This window comes from Tachypleus tridentatus, chromosome 3 (genome assembly GCF_004210375.1).
Source record: "Tachypleus tridentatus isolate NWPU-2018 chromosome 3, ASM421037v1, whole genome shotgun sequence".
Classification (NCBI taxonomy): Eukaryota; Metazoa; Arthropoda; class Merostomata; order Xiphosura; family Limulidae; genus Tachypleus; species Tachypleus tridentatus.
Window position 1 is genome coordinate 11514120 of NC_134827.1, and position 24762 is coordinate 11538881.

General features: G+C 30.8%; 1 protein-coding gene across 3 annotated transcripts in view; it reads left to right on the forward strand.

The window, feature by feature from the left end:
• The window catches only part of LOC143246354 (calcium/calmodulin-dependent protein kinase type II alpha chain-like), a 158239-nt gene that overhangs the window by 107877 nt on the left and 25600 nt on the right, over positions 1-24762 (forward strand). For all 3 annotated transcript variants that reach the window (XM_076492927.1, XM_076492929.1, XM_076492930.1), the window contains exons 5-13: positions 5763-5828; positions 14255-14327; positions 15178-15280; positions 19046-19129; positions 20788-20882; positions 21766-21888; positions 22244-22327; positions 24122-24164; positions 24492-24581. In XM_076492927.1, coding sequence (XP_076349042.1) covers positions 5763-5828; positions 14255-14327; positions 15178-15280; positions 19046-19129; positions 20788-20882; positions 21766-21888; positions 22244-22327; positions 24122-24164; positions 24492-24581 — 761 coding nt within the window. The remainder of the gene's footprint in view (positions 1-5762; positions 5829-14254; positions 14328-15177; positions 15281-19045; positions 19130-20787; positions 20883-21765; positions 21889-22243; positions 22328-24121; positions 24165-24491; positions 24582-24762) is intronic.

Genomic DNA, 24762 nt, shown 5'->3' on the forward strand with positions numbered 1-24762 from the left:
CTCGTAATATAAGAGTTGCAAGTTCAAATCCCCGTCACACCAAACATACTCGCCTTTTCAGCCGTGAGGGCGTTATAATTCGACGGTCAATCCCACCACTATTCGGTAGTAAAAGAGTAGCCCAAAAGTTGGCGATGGGTGGTGATGACTAACTGCCTTCCATCTAGTCAGTCTTACACTGCTAAATTAGGGACGGCTAGCGCAGATAGCTCTCGTGTAGTTTTGCGCGAAATTAAACAAACAATTGTTTTTTGTGTTGTTTTTCTTTGGTATTATATGGTTTTAACTCCTATAATCTTACCGGGAATGTTTAAATTCTTATGGAACGGAGATAACTTCTTATAACAGACACTATCTACACAGACAACATGAGGCTATATTTATTTCATTGACATTTGAGGAAATATTTCCATAGAGAGGAATGTTTCATCCCGACGGAGCAGTTTACTGCAGCTGATGTACGGTAATTGGTTCTATTACCTCTGTATAACTGTTACTTTGTGAGGGTGATAATGAAAACGATTATTCATGAAATGCTCTCTTTTTTTTTTCTGTGCAGGTACTGAAATACTGAACGCTAGCAGTCTATAATTTATGTGTAGCCTTACTAATTAGACTGTAAGTCTGTAATTTGTATGCAGATTTTAACTTCGTACACATTATTACTTACCCTGTACTTCCTGTTGGGACTCTAACTAGGTAGAGGTTATTGCTTATTTTAATTCTTGTGCAAATCTCAACTTGGTAAACATCACTACCAGTTTCTTATTTCTGTTTATATCTTAACATGATACATATTATTACCAGTCTGTAATTCCTTTTCAAGTCTTAAATTCACGAACATTGTTATCAATCTCTGATTTATGTTGAAGCCTGGCCCGGCATGGCCAAGCGCGTTAAGGCGTGCGACTCTTAATCTGAGGGTCGCGGATTCGCATCCCGGTCGCGCCAAACATGCTCGCCCTTTCAGCCGTGGGGGCGTTATAATGTGACGATCAATCCCACTATTCGTTGGTAAAAGAGTAGCTCAAGAGTTGGCGGTGGGTGGTGATGACTAGCTGCCTTCCCTCTAGTCTTACACTGCTAAATTAGGGACGGCTATCACAGATAGCCCTCGAGTATCTTTGTGCGAAATTCCAAAACAAACAACCAATGTTGAAGCCTTAACTTCATAGAAACTATTAGCTATTTATAATTCCCGTTCAAGTCCTAATTTAATATACATTAATACCCATCTGTAACTTGTGAACATGTTTAAATTTACTTGTCTATGGGAATATTACCTTATCGAAAAATTTATTGCAATTAGTTATTTCTATACATTAGTTTGATGTGCATTATTGGAAATTTGGACTTTCTGTTCAGATGTTACACAGCCCACTGTATTTTATTGTCAGTTTGTAATTTCTATGTAGATCGTACTTCACTGAGTATTGCTTAGAGATATTGATTTCTGAACAGGTTTTAGTTCTTCAATAATAGTTTCAAATTTTATAACATCTACATTGTATGCAAATTCTTAACAACTCGGTTTCCCATTGATTCACCGGCAAGCTTGAGGACTTGTAACGCTAAAAGTCCTAATTCGATAATCTGTACAGTTCATTGATTACTATAATCATTATAATTTCTGGGCAAGTTTTATCCTGTAATGTTTCGACAGATTGTAATTTCTGCTAGTACCTTAGTTTTGTGACGATTATCGACCGCCGTTGTTTCTTTACAGGACTTACCTTTCTGATGTTTTTGTCGTAATTTTTGTGAGGGTTACATTTTACGAATTCGTGTTAACTAACCATGTGGTCTTATCTTACAGGCTATATCATTTCGTCCATAGTTTCTACAAATGAACGAATTAGGTTACTGATAATATCATACAATGTATAATCTACTTAGAACGTCTCGGCTGTTACTGTTTTTATTTTCTGTTGAGTTATTGGATTAGTAAGAATGAACTGCTGGGTTTAGAACCTAAGTAACTGCAAATGAAAGCTAGATAATTAAAACAAGGTTCTTATTCAGTTTATTGATTGGTTATTGTTAGTGAGAATTGGTACATATCCGACAAGACCAGTATATTTTGTTAAAACATTATTCTTACCGTTCACAACTTATAACGATAAAGTTCACACTATTTTTATACTCCTAAGGAACAGTCCATACACTAAATATATTATGTAAACTAGTTTTCGCCCATCGCATAATCTCTACCATGTTTTAAGTCTTGATGCAAAGCCCTAACAAGGAGTTGCACTGATTCACCCAAACATAGTTTTCAGAAATTCATTTTGACTGAAAACCAACGTTGAACTTAATAACAAACTTTCTTATTCTCTGATCATAAATAATAATGAATAAAAGATTTAGTCTTTCTAATTTATTAAATTACCTACATGCTCATTAATTTTGTATATTATCAATTTATTAAGTATCTCCTTTACAAAAACAGATCCAACATCCTCCGTTACAACCAAATCATACTGTATTGAAAGTATTGGAAACAATTATTTTAATTTAGTATCAGTATAATTTCAGAGATGCCAACCATTACGATTTGAGCGTAATCATTACGATTTTGTTGTATACATTATGACTATACGGTCATACAGACAAATATTACGACTTGTTGCAACTCCCAAATTATTATATTATATAGGCCTATACAATAAAGTGATAAATTGTTCCCCCAGGGCTTGAAAGGGGTGAAAAGAAAATTTCTAGTGAGATACAAATAAATTTTGATAATAAATAAAAGACATAGTCCAAATGGCTACTTGCGATAATCATGTGTGTGTTTGAAATAATAAAAAAAATATTTGTATCTCCGACGTCTACCAATAGTTTGAGTACCCATACTGGGTACGTGGGGGCTTCCATAGTTACGCCATCAGTGCTTATCAGCCATTCAGCTTTCGCGTAGATGGGTATTTCTCGCTTTCTAAGCGGCATAGAAACACCAATGCGATCGTTCACAAGATGGAAAAAAAGAGGCCTCGTTCACCAGATTATCTTGTTTCTGGCAAATCTAAAAGGACTAAAACTGTGAATCAAAAATTTAGGAAAGAGTATAGTGCAAAATACCCGGTAATTGCATGAAAAGTCAGTGACAGTCATGCGTTTTGTACAGTTTGTCACATTGATTTTTCTGTAGCGCATGGCAGGATAAACGATTTTTCCAGACATAGAAAATCGATATCTCACCAACAAAAGGTTGAGGCGGAAACAAACACAATGCAGATAATGACATTTATGAGTAAGAATTCAGAATATGAAGCCATAAATGCAGAAGTGATGTTCACGCAATTCGTCATTGTTCATAATTTACTCCCAGCTCTAGCCAATCATGCAGGACATCTATTCATAAAAATGTTCCCAGACTCTGATATAGCGAAAAAATATGGCTGTGCTAGAACCAAAACTACAGCCATTGTACAAATGTTGGGATGTGAAGATGACAAAATGATTTCAAGCTTACTTACTAACAGTGTTTACAATTTAGCCACAGATAGATCCACAGACATGGATAACTCAAAACTGTATCCAGTGGTTACGATATTTTGACCCTTTGCTTGGAAATATTGTTTGTTCTCTTTTGACAATGGTGGAATGGTAAGAAGCTTCAACGGGAGAGAATATTTTCAAGTTTTTGGACCTCGAACTGACAAAGAGGAAACTTTCATGGGAAAACTGTCTTAGTTTTTCTTTAGACAATGCCTCAGTTATGTCTGGTATAGGTAAAGGTGTGATGGGACACATCTCAAGACGACAGCCTAGCATTTACTTCATGGGCTGTGCCTGTCACCTCATGAATATTGCTGCCCAGAAAGCTTCCAGAGAATTGCCCTGCTCAGTTTCTGATATATTGATAGATATCTACTGTTTTCTGGACAAAAGTGCTAGAAGAACACATTATTTCAAAGAGTTTTAAGGATTGTATGACAAAGAAACAAGAAAAATTCTACAACTTGTTAACACAAGATGGCTATCACTTGGGGTGTACCTCAACAGAATATTAGACATGTGGAAGCCATTGAAGAAGTATTTTCACTGTGAAAAGGAAAAACTAGATTTAAAAGGATCTAAACGTGCAGCTCAGTCAGGCAGCAAGACTTTAACAGTCAGGATATCCTCTCAGCCACACAGGGACACAAGACAACAGTTTCCAAAATCAGACAAAGAAACATTTGATATAACTCAATATATGTTTAGGCAGTCTGACCTTGAACTAAAGAAGAGACAATCAATGAAAAAAGAGAAGAAAATGAAATCTAGCAAGGAAGTAACCAAGAAAAGTTATGTGCAGAGCAAGTTAGATAAGTTAACAGTTTTCTTGGACAACAAAATGAACTTGTTATTTTGTCTTTTTCTTCAGTCTGCAATTCCTCTATTTGAGCAAGCCAATTTGATATTGGCATATTACACATTATGCATAGAACTCTGATTACACAAGTTAAAAATATACTTGTCATATACATCAAGCTAGAATATCTTGAAGGCAACATCACTGAACTTGACTACAACAATGAATCCTTACACAAATCTGATGAGGCAGTTTCTATTGGAAATGCTGCCGAGTAACACATTGTTAAATATGAAAAGGATCTGGACCTTATAAGCTTTTACAGCAGTGTCAAGAAATACTATTATGCAGCTACAAATTACATGATGAAACATTTCCCTCTAAATGATGAACTTCTGATTCACGCAGAGGTTGCTGATCCAAGTCAGCAAAGATTTCTGTTCTCTACGCTTCTTCTTCTTGTTAATACACATGAGCACGACACTATTGACAAGTTGGAAGGGCAATATTTGAACTATCAAATTGATACTTTCTCAGAAACTGTTTTTCAGTTGAATGTTGACAAGTTTTGGGTTCAGCTGTCTACAGTTAAGGATGGAAATGGCAACCAGCAGTATGACATTCTATGTCGGATTATGCTTGGAATTCTTACAATCTTCCATTCTAATGCTGACAGTGAAAGGATATTAGTTTAGTCACTAAAAACAAAAGCAAGTTCAGACCAACTTGAGCACCTCAGTTTTGAGCAATATTATAATACACAAGATGTGTATGCAGTCAAATGTACAATGTTGTTATGACTCCCAACCATCCAGAGACATTTTCATGAAAGCAAAGGCTGCAACAACTGCAAAACTATTATAATAAGTGTCATAAACATGATACAAACTAGTCCTTACACAAAGAAATTTTCTGTTTGTGCATGTTCAATGTTGTTTTACCAGTATGTTTGTTACTCTGAACTAAATAAAAGACATAATTTCAAAGGAATTTTTTAATTTATTTATTAATTACACAAAACACAGTAATAAATGAGCAATCTGTAGCAGTAGTAAATAATAATAGTTATAATAATAATATAATAATAAACAGTTAGAGACATTGGTCAGGCCTAGTAGCCGCAAATGATAAAGGGCTCTGTCTACAATCATTATGCTCAGTCATTTGAAATAGTTGGCATTTCTGTAATTTACTGGAAAGAGGAGACCCATTTGCTACAACTTCTCTGTAGATTCAAATGAAATGAACTCATGCTATAATTATATTGTAAGTGGTATATCAGTTTTATCTCACCTTCAGTTGTTGTTTCTTATGATATTACTGCATTGGTATTAGTATTACCATTTTGATATTTGCATTTATAGTTTTGGTCTGTCTAAATATTATGGTTAAATATGGTAAAACTTTCAGTACTTATGAGGAAACTGTATATTTAACTAAATGAATTTTATTCTGTTTTTAGAGTAACAGGTGGAGAGCTCTTTGAAGATATTGTGGCGAGGGAGTATTACAGTGAAGCTGACGCTAGGTAAAGTTCATAATTATTTATTAAGCTGTTAACATGAGCCACTACTCAAGTTCTTTCTAGCATGTGCAGTGAAGGCATTTTGAAGTTTAATCTGATAATTAACTGAAATGAATCCTTACTTCACTTGCATCCATATTGAAACTGTTTAAGGATTAAAGAACCACTGTAACTTTTACTAGCAATTAGGATTGTTTACGATAACCATGTTCACTAGATTGAGATTCTTTGTGAAATATCGATAAACTCATGAATTACAAGAAGTAATTCAATTATCTGCAAGAGCAAGCAGCCGACAACTGTTTCATGTACGTACTAACGAAAGGAATTAGGTTAGGGTTTTTTCAGGCCTACTCTCTGAATTTCTTTATTGCTAAGCCTTATTACTTTATTAGTAATCCATGAAGGTTTCAGCAACTCTGGCAGGACATATCTGGAAACTGTTCACACATTGTGAACATAGAATCTTTCATTCTATTAGCGAGAATCTTTAACACTATATTTTCCACTTTTAAACATTAGACATGCTTCTTCTAATTCACACTGTTACACATTTCACAAATTACGTTCACTTTTTAAATATTTGTGAAAATAATAGTTGGTTGCTATGGTAGCAGCACATAAACTGTTGTAAACACTGAACAGCATATGTTTTGGTAAATGAGTTAACAACTGGTTCAGTTAAGTGAAAGTCTGGTAATGACTGCTAAATATAACTTGAATAGGTTTTATATCATACTGCAGTATTGGGTATAAGTACTAAAGTTATATCCAGGTATGTGCTTCAAACATTCCTTTTTGTGTTATCGTAAACATTGTCACGAAGAAATAACAATGTAGCAATATCATCATGCTAATACTGATATTTCTAGGTGACAAAACTTTTTATTGTCTCAAAGAAAATGTGGTGGTTCATGTTTTGAACGCTTAGAGATATATGTTTGAAAATTTAAATAAGGTTAGAATATACCAAAAACGTTTCTTAAAATTTCATGATATTTAATCTGTTTCTATGAACAGTTTTTAAGGGGTTGTTACTTGGGATTTTGGGGATATGATAGCACTCCCTGACTTTAAGTGTAAGGGAGCTATGAACTTTTGCTGATGTTAGAAAGAGTGTAATTTTTTTTAAACACCCTCACTCCAAACATTGTTCCAGCATCAATTAACAGCAGTTTCTGTTCCACAAAATTAAACTTCGTTACATACATGAAAGGGCAGAAATGTTAACGCGTACAGTTTCTCTAAGGTGTGGACCCATAGGGAAAATAGACATTATAGTTTTAAAGTTAAACTCAGTTATAACATCAGTTGTACATATTAAAAGAATGAAAATACTTGATGACACAGTATACCAAGAATTATTATGTGTATGGCTGTTAATGGTGCGTAATTTGAATAACAAATAAATTAACAATAAATTGTGTATTTTTCCCCTATGGGTCCAGACTTCTGTTACATCCTTCATACATCAGGTTATGTGTTTGTTGAAAGTTTTATTGACAAAATATGTAAAAAACAAGATTACATAATAAACAACATCTATAACTCTGTCAATTCAGTGTTATGTTGTTCTCAATTTCACCAGGTAATCTTAAACACTTTAGTGAAGTAATACTTTACTTCACTTTGCCTGACAAGAATTTAAAAGTATGAATTAGATAGTGTTTAAAATTTTATTATGCCAACTAAACCAAATAAGACTGAACTGAATATTAATTGTTATTACCCCAACTTAATTTTTAAGACGTAACTAAGCTTTACATTTTATTATACCAATTGGATTGATTAAGACTTAAATGTGGTATTAAATGTTATTATATTAGCTTAAGACATTTGGAGTGAACTGCAGTAGAGCGATCTGTGATATATAATGTTATAATACTAATATAACTCATATAAACTGAGTTGAGACATTAAATGTTATCACGTCAATTAAACTCGTATAGATTAAGTTGTAATATTAACTGTTATCATTCCAACTGAAATCACTAAAATTTACCCTAACTATTGAAGTAGATGAAATTGAACTATTACAGCTATGCTTAACCACATAAGTCTAAACTGTACTTCAAATGTTATCAAAGAAAAGATAAAGTAAGGATTTAGTATTATCATGTTAGTCAAATCATGCAAAGATAAAATGTATCTCAATTACTAATATCCTTACGTGGTCAGTATATACTTTGTATAGGTAAGAGTGGGCTTTTGGTATTGACATATTTATACGTTTATTTAATAGAAGCTGTTAAATGTTGTGACCTTAATTCACGTGTTAGAGAATGCATTCTTTCTCTATCAATATGACTTTCGAAAATATTTCCTAGAAAAAAATGGAAAGTTATAACGACTTATGCAGATTGAATTCTACTTTTCTGTCAGATTTACAGATAGCACCATGCGCTTAATATGTAGTGCATTTTACTTCTTTTAATCGTAAGATACAAAAGACACTACTTATTTAACTATGTTTTTTTAACATAATCGTCTTCCAAAGAAGATTGATTGTTAGCCATTCAAGAGTAGTAATAAATTGTAACGGAACACCATTACATGAATGGTATTTTAAACTATGATGTATCGTCTCTTGTGAGATATAAAGTAGTTTTCTAAAATGGGAACCAAAGAAATGGTTTCTTATGGTTATAAGAAAGACGTACGATATTTTTAAATACTGCATTCTTAAACTTGTATAGATGATTGATTAACGATCCAGGCTTTCATAAAAATAGAATTAACACATCATGCAAGGAAGTGTTGTATTAATGTTTTTTTATTACTTAAGGGACGACTCGTGGTCTAATGGTTATCATTCCGAACTATGAGTCTGCGAATTCTTCATTTGTGTTCCATTAACGCAAAATAAACAAAAACAAGCAATAAAATAATATATATATAATAAATCGGAATTACAATAACTGCCTGTATATACATGCTATTCTTTAGCTTACATATAGAAATAACCATCCCCCATTCATTTCAATTTGTTCACTATAGTGAAGTTAATGTGAGTATAATCAATACGGCTAAGAAATGTCATACAGCAGTGTGTGTGTAATACAGAATGATATTTTATAGGCCATGCTTAATCTACAAAAATCAGGGTAATTAAAAATAAAATATTTTATCTTCTCACATATCACTTAGATTTGAATATTACCATATAAGCTGAGAACAAGAATATCGTTTTACCTTAAGATATGACACAGGTGCTACTGTTTCGAAATGATTTACGTTTCATAACTTTACAGTATTGTTTTGTTTGTCAGTTTCAAAAACAAGTAAAGCAACACAATGGACCATCTGCACTGTGCCCACCGCACGTATCGGACCTCGATTTTTAACGTCATAAGCTCATAAACTTACAGCTAAACAACCGAGGGGTGCAACGTATTTGAGCTTTTCTTGGGTCAGTAAACAAGAAAGTAAAAAAAATAACATGACATTTTTGTTGATGTTTTAAGTGAAGTTTCACTATCACCATAGTTGTCACTTCAATGAAAGAATATACTTTGAAATGAAGTTTTTAAAAATAAGATTTCATAGAGGGTCTGAGTGGACTCTAGTCAATAACTCCAATGATATAATTAATTTGCATCTCAATTGGTTTCAGACGTCTGGTAGTATTAGCACTTTAATTAAAATAAAGTACAAAGCAACGTTTTGACTTTCTTCGGTTATCTTTAGGTTAAGAAACGTTGCTCTGTACTTTATTTTAATTAAAGTGCTAATACTACCAGACGTCTTGAGAATGCATCTTACTTCAAGTGTGTTTCTCGTAATGTGTTCTTAATTAATCCTAGTTACCTAAAAGTTACATTTGATAAAGTTATTTTGAAATCTCTACTTGTTAGTTGCCCTTTTATATAGCAGGAGTAATGGAGAAGTTGCAGTAAAATTAGGGAATACAACACATTCCGGTTTTGGATGAAACAGTTGTTACTATGGGCGTTGCAGAGAAAGTAAAATCACCTTGCTGATTATAATCACGGTTCCAAAGACACCCAGATGAAACATGGGCATAGCGAAAATATGTAATAGCTTAATAAATATAAAAAAGTGATATTCCAATCAGTTACTCCCACGATAAAATAGGAATATAAAATTAGCATTCAGTAAAATCTAAGGCCTTTCCCTTACCTAATTTCATTCTAGTAATAACCAAAAGAAATCTTTTAAAAACATTTTGAAGACAACTATTTGTAATTTGGAGGACCTTTGAACATTGCAGAAAGCGAATATAAAAGTAAAAGTTATAGAATTCGGCTCTTCAGTACAATCCATATACAAATTTACAGAATTCTGGGTTTGATTCCTCGTATTGTACAAAACACAGCAAACTATGTAGCTTTGTAGATTTGCGCTGAGTCAAGAAAGAAACTAAAACCTGGATACCAGGAAACCGACATACAATGAGATAAAACCTGGAACGCATTAACCTTTTAATTTATCAGGAAGAAAAATTGTTAAGAAAAATGGCTAGGTTGGTTGAGGCGTTCGACTCGTAATCCGAGGGTCACGGGTTCGAATCCCTTTCGCACCAAACATGCTCGCCTTTTCAACCGTGGGAGCGCTATAATGCGACGGTCAATCCCACTATTCGTTAGTAAAAGAGTAGGCCAAGAGTTGGCAGTGGGTAATGATGACTAGCTGCCTTCCCTCTAATCTTACACTGCTAAATTAGGAACGGCTACCGCAGATAGCCCTCGAGTAGCTTTGCGCGAAATTCAAGAACAAACAAACAAAGAGTTAAGAATAATAGAACTGAAGAGTAGTTTTAATTGAAAGTTAGTTGTAGATATTTAATTAGTAGAGTCTTATCTTAAAACTTGATGTACTTTCATAGTCTTAACATGGTGGCCTTTATTGCTAAGGGAACATTAAAGAGCGTGGGATTTCATCGTGGGTTTGATAACAATAATCCGGTAGAAGGATTAGAAAAACTAGACTGATTTAATTTCCGAAATCATTTCTAAATTAGAACATATCTTCCGTTCCAATACTTTTACAACTATAAAGTAGACTTTTGATTTAAAAAAAGCACTTACAACGTTTTTAAAACCTGGTTTTTGTTATATGATTGCTCAATATGATTTAATTGCTATTAGAGTTTGTTCACAATTAACTAACGCTTAACGCACTGGTGTAACGCATTATAAATTGCATGAGTGGCTTCACATTGTGCTTAAAACCGTTTAATTAATTTTGTTACCAATCGGATTATTCCAATTAGACCGTTTGTCCTGTTCATTTTTTAAACACTTGTAAAGTAGACATACGTTATAAATAGCCCATTGTTTGTTTGTGTGTTTATTGTTAAGCAGAAAGCTGCATGTTGGGCTATCTGCGATCTGTTCACCGTGGTGAATTGAGTCCCGTATTTTAGTCCTTTAAGTCTGAAATTTACCACTAACCCACTATGGGACACCAATTGAGCTAGAGCACAGTTAAACTTCACCGAGTTACTCTTAATATGAATGGTAACTTTTCGTCCAAAATAAAATATATAGTGGCTCATAATTTTGTAATGAACTACAGTCTCAAAAATCAAAAGTAAAAGTTGAGATATTGCTTATTAACGCTTTGAACTAATTTGATATGATTTATTATATTTTAAACTAATGAAGTCGAGTGCGTATTGTTAATACTTTCATGTTTTTCTTTTCGTCTGTTTGTCGAGTTATGATGAAAGACCTTTGCAATTTCTTTTTATACGTACTGGATTTTCTTTAAATAATTACACGCAAATGACGCTGTATACACACTAATCCATGCCTTGCAGGTAAACCACAATTCAGGGGTTTGTCAGTGCATACTTCACTCTATTATTCTGGTTATTACAGTAATGTGGAGTTTTAATCATATTGCTAATAGAAAACAAATATCACTCGTGTTCATAAAATATTTTTATTGGTTAAATGTTAATCTCTTTTTATCATAGATGTTAGCGTAATATTAAAAAAATATGTAAAATGGATCTACAATAGTATTTTCAGCAAAGTAAACTGGCTATTTTGAAATGAAAAGAAACATTGATTTAACAAACTAATAGCATAAACACGTAGAGGAAAACAAAAACCTTTAATGATTAATTAAATTGCATTGAATAATTGTTTAAATGCCTTTACTGCGAATAATATATTCAGTATTTCTCCCAACATTTAATGTTGACGTAATTTCTAGATCGAAAAAGAAATCCTTATATTTAAGAGGGAAAGGCATATTTATTAGCGGGAAGAATATTACTTGGGACTTGAATGTATGTGTACAAAAGCATTAAATGAAATATATATATTTTTTTACGTGTATAACAACTGTATGTTATTTATTATAATTAAAAAAACGCCAACCCTTCTTCACTGACATATTAAAAGCCAGTCGAGTAACAAAACGTACCAATTTTGGGAAATATCGATTAGAAATTGGTAATTAGAAAATCTTGGGAAGTATCTGAAGTTTGCTCATGTTGGTAATGACTGTTTTATTCACACAACGTTCTTATATTTTGTGTTTTTAGTAAGGCAACGTAGCGCCCCAGTGACTCAGCAGTATGTCTGAAGATTTATAAACGCTAAAAACAGAGTTTTGATAGTGGACACGGCACAGATAGCCTGTTGTGTAGCTTTATGCTTGGCGACAAACATCCAAATAAACAAAGGACTACTTATAAAGTTTGGCTACTAACAAACATTTAAATTTTGTATACTGGTATAATGACAACATTTAAAATTGAGGATGATCTTATGAAACTAATATAACATGTTTGGTTTGTTTTTTCTCCGTCAGGATGATACAAAGTAAGTTTAGTCTCAATTTTCAAAGTGAAAAATCAAGCAAGAATTCGCTCATTGACGCCGATCATTTGGTAAAAGTGTATGGTGTGTTGTAATTAAATGTAATAAAAAACACCTTAAGATCAACCACTTTGTAAAACCTGAACAGGGATTACACAACCACGTGTCTGTTTAGAATTAGCATTTCAATAATCATATTACTATTCTGCATTTTATAGATATATATATAGACATAATAATAGGGATTGTAGTGAACGTATCGTAAGAAAACCAGGTGTCGTTTAAATCGCATCATGCGAAGATCACAACTGAGTTATTGTGGTCCGTTTTACAATGTCTAATTTTACGAGAAATAATTTAATATGCGAGTTAACTACATGTATTATACCATGTCAGATAGATTGGTGTGCTTTGGGATGCGTCAAATAGATAAGAGGCTCAAATGAGTGACTAGTAGTTATGAACAAGTAATTGTAACTGCAGGAACAAATGAAGTCACTTTCAATTGACATTATTTTGGATTGTTTAAGGTGTGTACACACACACACTAGGTTTTATTTAATGAAAAGATAAAGTTTTACAACGATAATTTTAAATATATAAGTGAAATAGATAAAGTGATGAAAATAAGGAACCACAACCTTTTTCTTCCTTTTTTTGGCAACCCAGTTTTCACGAAAGCTTTCATCGTCGTGTGAAAATTGTCGACTTAATGTGTTTATTTAAGTTGTTAATGTGTTTACACCAGAAATTTTGGTATAAAATTATAAAGTCTTAGTGCATACTTCATCTGGTTTAACTAAAATGTTCACGTGTTAAGTGACGTAATTGAAACACACAATACCTTTGTACTTATTTCTGGATATTTTCTCCCGTGCTTATGTTCAGCATGTAAATATGATGATTTCGTGGTTCGTTGCCGCAACAATTGCACCGCAAGTTGTGGTCATGGGATCCTTATAAAAGTGAAAGTTAAAATTCATTATTCTATCAGGTAATTATAGACCAAGAGTTGGCGGTGCTTACTATTGCTTAGGTGACTTCCCTTTAGTCAGCCAATTCAAAATTAGGGACAGTTATGTGCAAAGACTCAGACAAATAAACAGACGTCTTGAGGAACATCGTAATCGCTTTTTGCTCTAATTTTGATTGCAACAAAATGAATATTGTTTCTTTGTTTTTTTCACTTTCGCTCAAAACTCCATTAGGTTTGGCAACACAAATTCTGCCATCTGGTGAACAAATATCTAAGTAAAATGTAATTATTTAGTAATAAATAAGTTATTCAGAAAGATTTTGTTCAAAACATACTGTCTGTGAGAAGGACATAATAATAACAAATGCTGATAAAAAAAAAATCTTCTGACTATACGATATAATTACAGTATACTTATCATTCAGTTTTGTCAAAATTGATTTCGGTATTTTAAGTGTAACGTTTAGTACGTAACTAATGTTATTTCTTCTGTTTTACTACATTACCCTTTAAGTTGTATAATATTTGGGTAGTTATTTATTATTCATAAAATAATAATATTATGTCATTTAAAGATCACATTCACAGGAAACCAGAGGGCAACCAAAATGTAAATAATTATTTTTTTATTTTTAATGTATTTTTTCTTTAACTTTTAGTCACTGTATTCAACAAATATTGGAAAGTGTCTATCACTGTCATCAGAATAATGTAGTTCACAGAGATCTCAAGGTAAGTTTAAAAATTTGAGTCTGATTAATATTACATGTTTGACCCTAAGAAATTACATTAGCTCAAAGAAGTGGTAAATCATTTTACATGTGTTGTGAAACATGAAGACATTTAATCTGTGTAATTCCTTTTTCTTTTGCAATTATTTCAAAGGGACTTTTAAAGCAAATAATGGTTATTGTTGGCTAATGAGTAGATTTATTTCGATGATGTGTTACCTAATTAAATAATTAATGGGTATATAGGGATATTTACTATTATTACATGTAAAGACAATTGTTTTTAAGCCTGTAAAGTATCTCAAACATTAAATTCTGTCTTTATTTTTTATATAGTAATTTTTGTGTTTCATTCCACTGTGTGATTCCTTCTCAGAATTATTCTGCCTTTTGATTTTCAGTTGAAAGACCTGAAATGGTAATTGTTCACTATCGGTTGTGAAACATCTTCAAAAATCAGTATTAGAATCATAACGAATTTTATAGAATGGTTTGTGAACATATTCAATACACAGCTTAGATTCACTTTGAATGAAAATACAAAAACATACTGTAGTCTGCTTAGAAACTTTATGATTATAAACAACTCTAGTGTATATTAATGTCTCTAAAGTGAAATTTTAACATTTCACAAAATTTTCAATGATGTCTTGAGTAGTTAACAGTTTTTAAGATTCTGGTAAGTATGTATTAAATACACTTATCTATAACATATACACCTATATAAATGCATGTTGTAGTATATATTCTCAGTATAATTATTCAGAAATATTACATTTGTGGATACAGTTTAAATCAACATTCACTTAACAGGATTTATATTGAACTTATTTTTGGTCTCATTCAACCAGCCAGAAAATCTCCTCTTGGCAAGCAAGACTAAAGGAGCAGCTGTGAAACTAGCAGATTTTGGTCTCGCTATTGAAGTGCAGGGAGATCAGCAAGCTTGGTATGGTAAGTGTTGTTACATGTAGATGAGAAAAATAGCTTTTCTTTCACTACTGCTAATTACTCTTTCTGTATTGTATCTCCCACTAGTTTGTTGCCGAAGTAGCAAAAAATAACTTTTGATTGTTGTTTCTGTTAAAGGAATGAATGATGTAGTCATAAGTATAAATATTCTGAAGCCACAGTATTAGATTCATTGTCTACTATTACTTTGTGACTCTAACTAACCTATTTACCTCCAAAAAGTTGTTACATGGCAAACTTTATTATGTTGGAGTCACTGACAGCTTAAGATAAACTACAAGATGTAGTTGTAAATAGCCTGTGGTAAATAAATCTTCATTTTTAACTTTCTAGAATCTTATATTGATGTAGAGATATGTATTATATGTTTATTTATAACAAAACATAATATTTTTGTTGGATATACAAGATGGAGGAAGCTAATTTCTCTCACATTTTACATAACCCAAAGAAAGGTAAAAGTGGATTATATCTGCTAATGTTTACTGTTAAGCACTCTTTCAGACAAAATGTAAAACACAACCTATTGCTACCTGTTTCTGGAATCTAACAAAAGTGGGCAAGTAAGCTAAGAAAAAGTGAAAATTAACATTTTTTGTTCCATAACTTCATAAGGAAAGATATGTTTTTTTTAGTTTCTTGTCTATTTATGCTATTGAGGTAATTGAAGTATTCCTTTTTAATTATCATTGTGTCTATTTATTTTGATGCTTTTTTCCCTGCCACTAGGTATTACCTAGAAAAGTTTATTTTGCTCTTTCAGTGTCTGAATTTAACACTAGGATATATCTGTATCAGTACTTGTTAATGCAGGAGAGAAAACTATAAAAACATTGCATCACTTTTCATTCTATTTTTCAAATCTTCCCTGAAAAGTATAAGAACAAAATCTATTCCTGCTAAATATATTGGCAATAATAAATACAACCATTTCTTAAAGTCATACAACATAAACATTAGCATTATTTTAACTTTTGATTACAGTAGTTCTTGCATGTACACAAAATATAATATCCATTTTCAGCACTATATAAATATTACTAGTATTCTGCAGTCCAAACAGTAAGAAACCACCTACATGGAACATGACAGTAATATTGAACAAAACACCATATACAGACTCAGTGGCATTATTGATGGTGTGCTTGTGTTTTCTTTTTATAGAAAGTGAATGGAGTAAAAGTCCATTTACCAAAATTAATTGGATTTAGGAAATTCAAATGTCAAAACAGGAACCAAGAACCAAAAAGAAAAAGCAGATAGATGAGATAGCTAGTACAGTGTATATTTTTCATAGCTGTTAATAGATTAAACCAACTTCCTAAGCAGAAATTAAGTCTACTCCCCTACTTGTATACATGGGAACCCCCTTAGTATTTAGCATCCTAGGCAGCCATTCAGTGTAGTACCTATCCTTAACATTAAGACTACATATTCCTAACTAAATCTATATTACATGTGTATCATAATTACATGAATTTGTGAAATTAGTTTTGGAATTCAGTATATTTTTAAATTAAGATTTATTTTGTGGTTTGACAAAGTATGAAATTTAACTATTGTATTTGTGTATCTGGAAATTAAATATTTAAATGGATGTTAATTTAAATATATATATAAAAGATATTAAAATCCATATAATTCAAGCTCTTTCGAAAGATGGATCTTTCTTCTTCAGGGGGCAAACTGTTTACTCCTGAACAAGAAAGATCCACCTTTCAAAAGTGCTCAGATTATAAGGTTGTTATTATTTTATATCAACATTTATTTGAATTCAGGTGTTTTCCTGATATCATGTTAACATAATTAGATCCATTATTTGCATATATGTCAAATACAAATGTTACCAAACAAATTACAAAGATGAAATGTTTCACTCAACCCCTAAAGAAGCCAGCATATTTCAAGAAAACTTATTTATTGGGAATCCCCAAAAGTGGACCCAAATTTAGCATTAACTTGCATTAAATCATTTAAATAAGTAGGCCTATTAATTACTGTTTGTGTCTTGGTTAAAGAAATTAAATTTGTACTATATCAGCCCTGTGTATCCCGATTTTTTTTAGATGTGTTGCAGAATGACAGTGAAACCTCGATGTTGCATTGAGAAAACTTTTTGTGTGTGTGTTCTCACAGAACCTACCCTGAACAGATTTTTGCAACTTTTGAAGCTGACTTACTGATTCCCAAAAAACTAGTAGATCAGCTGTAGGAACAAACAAACCTACTCAGAATAGGCTGTACAACAACACACTCGTTGACTTTTATTTAAACAGTTTTGTTTATTCAGTGTCTGAATTCAACACTAGGATAGACCTGCAGCATTATTTGTTAGTATAGGTTTGAAATATGATTTAAGATACATTTTGGCTAAAGCTGTTTTCTTGAAATATCAATCACGTAATAAATTTACATATGAAAAATAAAAATATAGGATGAAAGAAAATAAAGGTTGTTGAGAAACTTTTATTATAAAAATATAAGATATAACCAGTTTTTCCTATAGCTTTGAACTAATTGTAATGATAAAACTTTATTTATAAATGTGTTTAAGTTGTTATGCTCATTCTACAAAAGCTTGAACAGGATTCCTTCTTAATGCAGATAATATCAAAAAATGTAAAAACAACAAAGAGCTAGTTCAACTTCACATGTTCTTTTTCACAGTTCTTTGGGGCATGTGAGCCTACTCAGAATTACAAATATTTATCTTTGTCTCTAAGAAGAAAGATTTTGGAAAAGATCTATAAATAATCCTCTTAGTTTAGAAATATTATGTTTTTAAAATGCTAGAGTCTTCTGACAGAGAACTTCAGAGAAGCATTTTTGAATAGCATAACTTATTCAGTATAGCCAAAATTATTCTAAAACTTAATTTTTGTTCTTATATTCAGTCTAATATCCTCCTTCTTCAGTGCCTCAACAATAAATATGAAGGTTTACAAATTAGATTTTGACATTAACAGATAGTTTGTTGTGTAACTTTGTGCTTAATAAAAAGCATGTTTGTTTATTTATATTAGTGTCATGATTATTTAATCTTTATTTTAAGTTTTATTGTTTACAATGTTTTATTGTTGTACTGCATTAATTCTGGTAAATGTAATGTTAATTTTAAGATGAGGACAAGGCATCTACTGTAAAAAATCTCTGATTGATAATGACCTAGAAAGGCTTTTTGGATTATAAATAGTTTTAAGATTTATGTTTAATGCTTAGAATTATAAGATCATGCAGAATAAGAAAATAAGTTAGAAAATGTAAGATTACCAAAATTACTAATATTACATAGCCTTTAGACACAACTTTGCATTTTGAGATAAAAGTTTTTTGAACATAAATTACAATAGCAAGTGTGGATGAAAACACAAAATACTTGAAACTTCATCTCCAGAAATATTAACTAACTTATTTGCAAAGAAGTAACTACTACAGCTCTGAATAATTACCTGAGAAATAGATGTTTTCAGCTGAAGTATACCCATTACACCTAAAGACCTGATTTATTAATTAAATATTATTATTGAGCACCATTCACTTGCATGAGAAGTTTATACTAGCACATAATAAACCCCTGTTCAAGAAGTCAGTAGCTTAAAAATACAGTCCATTAATAATTATAATCTAAAGTATGTTGACAATGATTAAAAGTATTTCACATTAATCGATAAATCAAACTAATTCAACTAAAGATTGATATTGGCAGCCTATTACTAAAGATTAAATTTAATGTATCATATCTTGCAGGCTTTGCAGGAACACCGGGATATCTGTCACCAGAAGTACTTAAGAAGGATCCGTATGGTAAACCAGTTGATATATGGGCATGTGGTTAGTTACTCTCCTTATGTAACATCTGCTTGTACATCAATGCATTTATGTTTTAGTACTATCACAATGATTTTTATATCTATCAAATTGTATTTTCTCTTTTTTTTGTCATTTCAGGTATCAAATTTTTATGTAGTGTTAAGTTGATTATATAGATGTACTTTTTTTGTGTACATAATGGTTACATGTCTTTCTTGATTGAGTCTTTGTTTTGTCTGCAGTTTATTTTATGTACATTTTTCATATTGATGTAAGTTGTTCTGAATTCCACTTTTTTCATGCTTTTCTATGGATATTTGTATATTGTATTAAGTATGTAACACCTTTGATTAACTGTCCATAGGCACTGAAAATTACATTATTAATTGGTTCATCTGTGTAATGATATTTGAATTTTAATTAAATAAGTGGTGTTTTGAATTTGTATTCATTGTTTTATTTTTATAAACCATCCACCTGTTAGGGTAGTTGAGTGGATGTGTACATTGAGAGATAATATCTATTAATTAATATCAAATAAGAGATACCATGCACAATAAACTGAAAGTCAAAAGTGGCTAAAATTGAAGATTAAGGAAAATAAGTTTATTCTCTGCATTTCATTGGGTTAACTCAGCATTATCAGCCAAACAGGTTATAACAAAATATTGATAAAAAATATAAACATACAAAAACCAGCCAGCTAGTAGTTAACAGTTAAAATTACCCCATCTAACAAATACACAAAGATTTTTTTCAGCCACTTGAAGAGAAGTGTATCATTGTTGATGGTTGAATTGTTAGTAGTTTTATGTAATAACTAATATTAATTTTAAGAACTAAAATTTGAATTTTGTCATAATAAATTTCTTTTAAAAATTTAATTAACCATTATTTAAACTTTTTTGAAATAAACAGAATTCATTGGATAAATGGTAAAAAACAAAAAATAATTTGACTAGAAGTCAATAAAGAAGTTATCCAAAGTTAAAATTTCATGTCAAACTAGTTCCATTCTTCAAAATATAAAGGATTAATCCAGAATATCAATTGATAGTTGGCAAAATCGTTTTATCGAAAGTGCTTGTTTGATTTTTTGCATAGTATTATTCAAATTGCTATCACTATCGATTATGCCAAACTCTTGACATTTACAGGAATATTCATTCCTGGACTGTGTCTGTGTTCCTAAAGTCTGATGATTAATATCCTTTCTCTTTCCCCAGCATTTAATATTCAGGTTTACTGATATCCAACAGATAAATCTGTAGCACTCGCAAGAACCCAGATTCAGGAAATGTAATGTGAAAACAACTTCAAATACAGCAAATGAAACGTAATAAAGAGAACGTACTGAGTAAAACAAAAACATGTTCACAAATGTCCCAAAATTCCACAGCAAAATTGGCTAACCTGTGGTTGCTGAGATTAGGGGCAAAATCAAGATAAATCCAAATACAAATTTTTATTATGGGATGAGTGTAGTTGTTTATTTTTGTTTCTTTATTTCTCAGTTACTTTAATGGTTTCTGTCTATATGAAATGTATGAAAATTAATGTAGTAGTTTTTTTTAGCCTTTGAAGATTGATGTTGCAATTCCATTATTTTATAAGTAATTTTAAACCTCTACTATAATTTCTAACAGCTGAAACTGAATTATTCTTCTCATATCTTTTAGGGGTAATACTGTATATACTGCTAGTAGGCTATCCTCCTTTCTGGGATGAAGATCAACATAGGTTATATGCACAGATTAAGGCAGGAGCTTATGATGTAAGCACATTCCTGTATTTAGCACAATCCTAAAAAGTACATGCACATTCTTATATCACTATGTTTTCAAATTTCAGTTATTTTAATATGAGCTTTAGTACTGTCTTAAATCATGGTTTATCCAATAAAAGCATCATCATTTCATGTAGTTGACAGTGTTTTTATTGGTAAATCATAATATATTAAATATCTGTAAAACATTCAGTTGTCTTTTTGTTCTCAGTTCTGTAATAATGGAAAGTCGCCAAGTACCAGTGGTTTCAAGTATTAATTATACTCTTTAGAACTGTACTTTTCTTATTATTTATTTACATATATATATCACCAGTAAGGTAAATGTGAAAAATTACTTCAGAATTTAAAATATATATATACAGTTCTAAAAATTATAATTAACACTTCAAACTACTGGTACTTGGTGACTTTCCATACATAAACACATACACGTATACTCTTAATGTTTACATTCAAAGTAAATGTAAATGTCATGAACTAAATTACTTAGCAAGCTAAGTAAGGTTGCTTTGATTTTTAACTTGGTGGCTCACTTAGAATATAGTTTTAGGACAGAAGCTCATAAATCTATTCTCTTTTATTTTTTAAGGCATAGAAATGGAAAAGATTTGCATACTTTAACGATAAAATTTTAACCAAAAATATTTTAAACAAAAGAAATGGTGATTATTATAAATCCATGTTCAAAACTAGGTGATCAAACCTGTGTGTTTTTCAACATACTCATGATTATAACATTTAAAGATTACCTTAAAATAATGTATGCAGTACTTATGTTATAGTATATTTTTATATAATGGTATAATACTTTACTGGATGTTTAGCTTACAGAACTTAAAAATTAAACAAGTATGTGTGTTTTAATCAGTATCCATCCCCTGAATGGGACACGGTTACTCCAGAGGCTAAGAATCTCATTAACAGTATGTTAACTGTGAATCCTGCCAAGAGGATCACTGCTTCTGAAGCTCTGAAGCACCCCTGGATTTGTGTAAGTAGCAGTTATATGTTAAAGAATGCTTTGTCTTATAGTTTTTATTGATTTTCATTTGCATGATGGATGAATTAAGTGCTACTGTTCTTTAACTTTCAATTCTTATTTGTTTAACAATATCTGGAATTATTTTTTTATTTGAAAAATATTTTTTTTGGCATTGAGTTTCATTTTTTTATATAACAATACTTAAAGCAAACTGATTGTGGCTGAATACTTTTACCCACAATGTGCATTTTTGTATGTGTATGTGTATGATTTATCTCAAAGAAAGATTTATTTTATATCTTACATAATGTATATATATGCCAATGTTGCCATAATTTAACTTTTTCATCTCTATGTTATTTAGCAGAGGGAGCGAGTGGCCTCAACTCTTCATCGCCAGGAGACTGTAGAATGCTTGAAAAAATTCAATGCTAGACGTAAACTTAAGGTAGGATAAGATTTTAATTATCATTATTAAAACTAAACATATTCAACCAGAAATTTAGTATGTTTTTGTTATATGATCATCTAATGAATTAAGTTGTTTCTTTAATTAGTTTTAAGTTTTCATAAAGAAGATATTTTTATATATTCAGTGTTCTAGTTTAATACCTACTTCAGTATGTATTAGGAGAATTATAAAATCTAACAGCTTAAATTATCAGTATTAGTAATATCTGTTTAATTGTGTGTTTTTAACTTTACATTAATCAAAAATAAATTTGTTTTGCATTAAAATGAATTGCATATGCTGTCTTTTCCTTACTAAATTTTATGATGGTTATATGTGGTAGTACACATCTCATTTTATTTATTTTTAACTGTATGGATTGCACGTACTTAAAAAGATGATGTTTTATAATTTGAATTAAATCCAAGAGTTTTTAACTAGTTTTTGGTAAATTTCTTTGCTGTCTCTGACAAAATCAATTTTTGTATTTACTTTTTATGTGTGCTTTTTTTAAAATTGGTAGCATATGTATAAAACATATAGACATGAATTATTAAAGTGTATCTTATTAAATGTAATTTTTATGAATTTATTAGTTTTTCTCAGTAACAAACAGTAAAAAAATGTTTGTTTATCTAGCTTGATGCATTTAAAACTGTATATGTATATATGCATATATTTTGAGAACAAGGAACCTTGTGGTACATTTAGGCCATCACACCCACTAAACTAAATTTTAAAATAAAAATAAAACACTTAGAGCCAGTACTTATCATTCAAATATTTATGAAGCCTTCCCTAAATTAGCTACATCTACCACCTCTGAAGACAACCCATTCCAAAGACCAACTACCCTATTAGAAAAATAAAGTGTCTAACTGAAGATAACTCGTATCTATACAAAATTTATATTTATTTTATTCTATTCCTACTATTCTAACCAGTAAGTATGAAAAAGATCATGCATCAGTACTCTCAGTTCCCTTAACATAATAGTCTTAAACATCTTAATCAGACCCATCTAACTCTTCTTTTTACAAAACTATGTAGCATATTAAACTCATTGGAAAAAAAACAACCAGAGTGTATAAGTAACTTTTTAGTAAATAAAATATAAGATTTTTCTGACTGTACTAAACTACTCATGAAGTTGAGAAAAATGTGACTGTGTAAATGGGCTACAGCTTTGATTTGGGAAAATAGAGTTAATAGAACAATGAAGTTGTACAGACGTTCTCAAATTATACTGGATACTTCCTTAGAAATTAATGAGAAATATAAAGCTCAATATTCAATACACTTAAACTATTAAAAAATCATGCTAAAGAGTATGCTATTAAGAAGCAACAGTGTTATGGTGGGTGGTGATGACTAGCTGCCTTATGGACAGCTAGTGCAGATAGCCTTCATGTAGCTTTGTGTGAAATTAAAAAAACAAAAAACAAAACAAAATTCTTCATTAAAGTCTATGATCATAATCAAATTGAAATACATCTTTCTAAACATCAAAATGTACAGGGTTTTAACTGTTGTTCACAGTATGCAAATTACAATTTTTGTCTTCACCTTCAAAATCCAGTAAGTTATAGATTTAAATATAGCAGTATTAGTTATCAAAAACTTTAAAAGCAGATCCTAACAATAAATGCTACTTATGTGTATGTATAATCTTAGTCACCACACTTCAGTTCAAATACTTTCTAAAAATGTATTTAATGAAAAGGATACATATTTTAAGGTAAATGATCAAAGAATGTAAACGTTTTAGTTTTCATTTTCTATAATTCACAGGGAGCTATTCTGACAACAATGTTGGCAACTCGTAACTTTTCTAGTGAGTATCATTTATCTCAAATTAACTTTGTAAAAAATTTAACTTTTCTTTTGGTTTTGAGATTGTATATGATACTATGTAATAATTTTTTTCCTTTTACATATTAATAGAATATAAGCTTGTAACTTAGGAAATTAAATATAATTAAAAAATTGTAAAAAAGTTATTTTGATTTATGTAGTTGCCTTAATCTATATAATTAAAATGTTCTTTATATTAAGATAGGTTTTCAGGTTATCTTATCAAACTATCTATGATTTTGGATTATAATCAAACTCAATTATTGAATACACTCTATAAGTGTGCTTTTTTATATGACTGTACTAGGTCGTAGCATTATAAACAAAAAAAGTGAAGGATCTCAAGTAAAAGAATCAACTGATAGCAGCACAACTCTGGAAGAAGAAGATGTGAAAGGTAATTTTTATTCGTAGTATCTTTTGGTTTTATTACATGTCTTGTTTGAATTAGACTGTTGTGCTAGTTCCTGTAATATTTATTTTTAATACTTTTAATTGAGGGTTCCCAGAATTACATTTTTTGTCAATATCAAATTTCATTCATTAAATACTTACCTGCTATACTTATAACTACAATG